The sequence below is a fragment of the Carassius carassius genome, chromosome 36 (assembly GCF_963082965.1).
Source record: "Carassius carassius chromosome 36, fCarCar2.1, whole genome shotgun sequence".
In the NCBI taxonomy this organism is placed as follows: domain Eukaryota; kingdom Metazoa; phylum Chordata; class Actinopteri; order Cypriniformes; family Cyprinidae; genus Carassius; species Carassius carassius.
This window is the reverse complement of record NC_081790.1, coordinates 19,245,040-19,246,976: the sequence shown is the minus strand read 5'-3', so window position 1 is coordinate 19,246,976 and position 1,937 is coordinate 19,245,040. Positions and strand designations below refer to the sequence as shown.

Here is a 1,937-nt window from a genome sequence, read left to right as displayed (position 1 = left end):
CAGGCTGGTAATATTGGCTACTTAACAAACATATATAGTAGATACAAGTTAATAAGGACAATTTCAAAATGCAGAAGTGCATATAGTACAACCTAGGCTTAAGTATTAAGGTAATTTGCATTATCAAGATTAAATAAAAAATGAATTGTTGGATGTTTAAAACTTCAAATAGGAGTGTGTCATTGATTAAGTCCATGTCATCTAAAACACTGTTAAAACGTACATAAAATAAATAACAGTTTATTCTTATTTGTATTTATTATTATTATTATTATTATTTTATTTATTTTTTGATGGGGCTAGGGGTGGGGGGGGTGTCTCTAGTGATAACTGCCAGCAATAACATTGTTCCAGGTAGGTGAAACCTTTGGGATTATTATAGCATCACAGCAGCACCTTTGAACCATGTATTTAAGGAGAGGGCAAGTAAATTATTCTTCAGAAAAGTATGTTATACTTTTTGATTAGTTAAGGTTTATATTACCTTGAACATACCTATTTTGTCCACGACAACCTGACATCCACTTATCAATAAATCTATTACACTCGTAATAGTGGAACACTTCTAGAGTAAGTGTATAAATTTATTTATTAATTTTTTTTTTTTTTTTTTTTGACAGCCACCATTTTATAGGATCTTTGTTTTATTTAGTTTACTATTTTGTTTATTTATGTTCTATTCATGAAATGCTAGATCTGGTTGTTTCTCTCCTTAGGTTTTATGAAGAGCTGACAATGGACAACCTGACCCTTAGACACAGCATTCTCCTCTTAGAGGGACTGAAAGTTACACCTCAATCTTCATATCCAGTTTTTGTCCTGCTTCTCTTGGCTTATATCTTTACAATAATATCCAACATTGGACTTATAGTTCTGATCTCAACAGAGAAGAATCTACATCATCCTATGCACTTTCTGTTCTGTAACTTGCCGTTGAATGATATATTAGGGACTACTGTCATTTTGCCACGTTTAATGCAAGACATTTTAAAGGAAACCTCAGAGCGCTATATCACATACGTGGAGTGTGTTATTCAAGCATATTTTGTACATGTATTCATAGCTGCATGTCACTATGTGCTGATAATCATGGCCTTTGACAGATATGTGGCTATATGTAACCCACTGCGATACACAGCTATAATGACCAATAAAATGGTTATTAAACTATCAGCATCAGCCTGGGGGCTGGCAATACTTTTGGTGACAATTATGTTAGGACTCACTGTGAGGTTATCTCACTGCAGATCTAAAATTGAAAACCCTTTCTGTGACAATGCCTCACTGTTTAAACTGTCCTGTGAAAGTGTTGTCATAAATAATGTGTATGGAATTATTTACACTGTGGCTGTACTCTGCTTTTCATCGGTATCTATATTTTTAACATATGTCAAGATTGCTGCTGTATGCAAAAGTAGCAAAAGCCAAGCACTGAACAGCAAAGCTATAAAAACCTGCAGTACACATTTAGCTGTTTATTTAGTCATGTTTTTTTCTGGTGCTATCATGACGTTTCTCCATCGTTTCCCTGAATACTCTGACAGCAGGAAACTAGCCAGTATAATGTTTCACATTGTACCACCAGGATTAAATCCCTTAGTATATGGTTTACAAACCAAAGAGATAAGACAAAAAATGGCTACCTTTTGGTGGAGAAAAAAAGTAATTTCTTTGTAATTTCTTTGCAATTATTTTATAAGAATAATGTTTTATTGGTTTATTTTTACTTTTTAAACGTTTTTCCATGTGTGATACTGAATATTCTAAAATTATTTTTCTTTTTTTTTTCTTTTTATACAGTTTGTTTATACAATACAATGACTGATATATAGTTCATTTTCAATTGATATAGTTCAGTTGACTGGTATACATTTCATTTTTAAATGACTTAATTTCAATTTTCAAATGTATACATTTATGTATACAGAAACATGTAA

At 32.0% G+C, this 1,937-nt stretch overlaps 1 protein-coding gene across 1 annotated transcript; it reads left to right on the top strand.

Moving 5' to 3' along the window:
* Positions 1-735: 735 nt before the first annotated feature.
* On the top strand, positions 736-1,677 carry LOC132116518 (olfactory receptor 8G17-like). The gene is made up of 2 exons (XM_059525403.1): positions 736-1,081; positions 1,211-1,677. The coding sequence occupies exons 1-2, from the start codon at positions 736-738 to the stop codon at positions 1,675-1,677; spliced, it is 813 nt and encodes a 270-aa protein (XP_059381386.1).
* Positions 1,678-1,937: the final 260 nt, after the last annotated feature.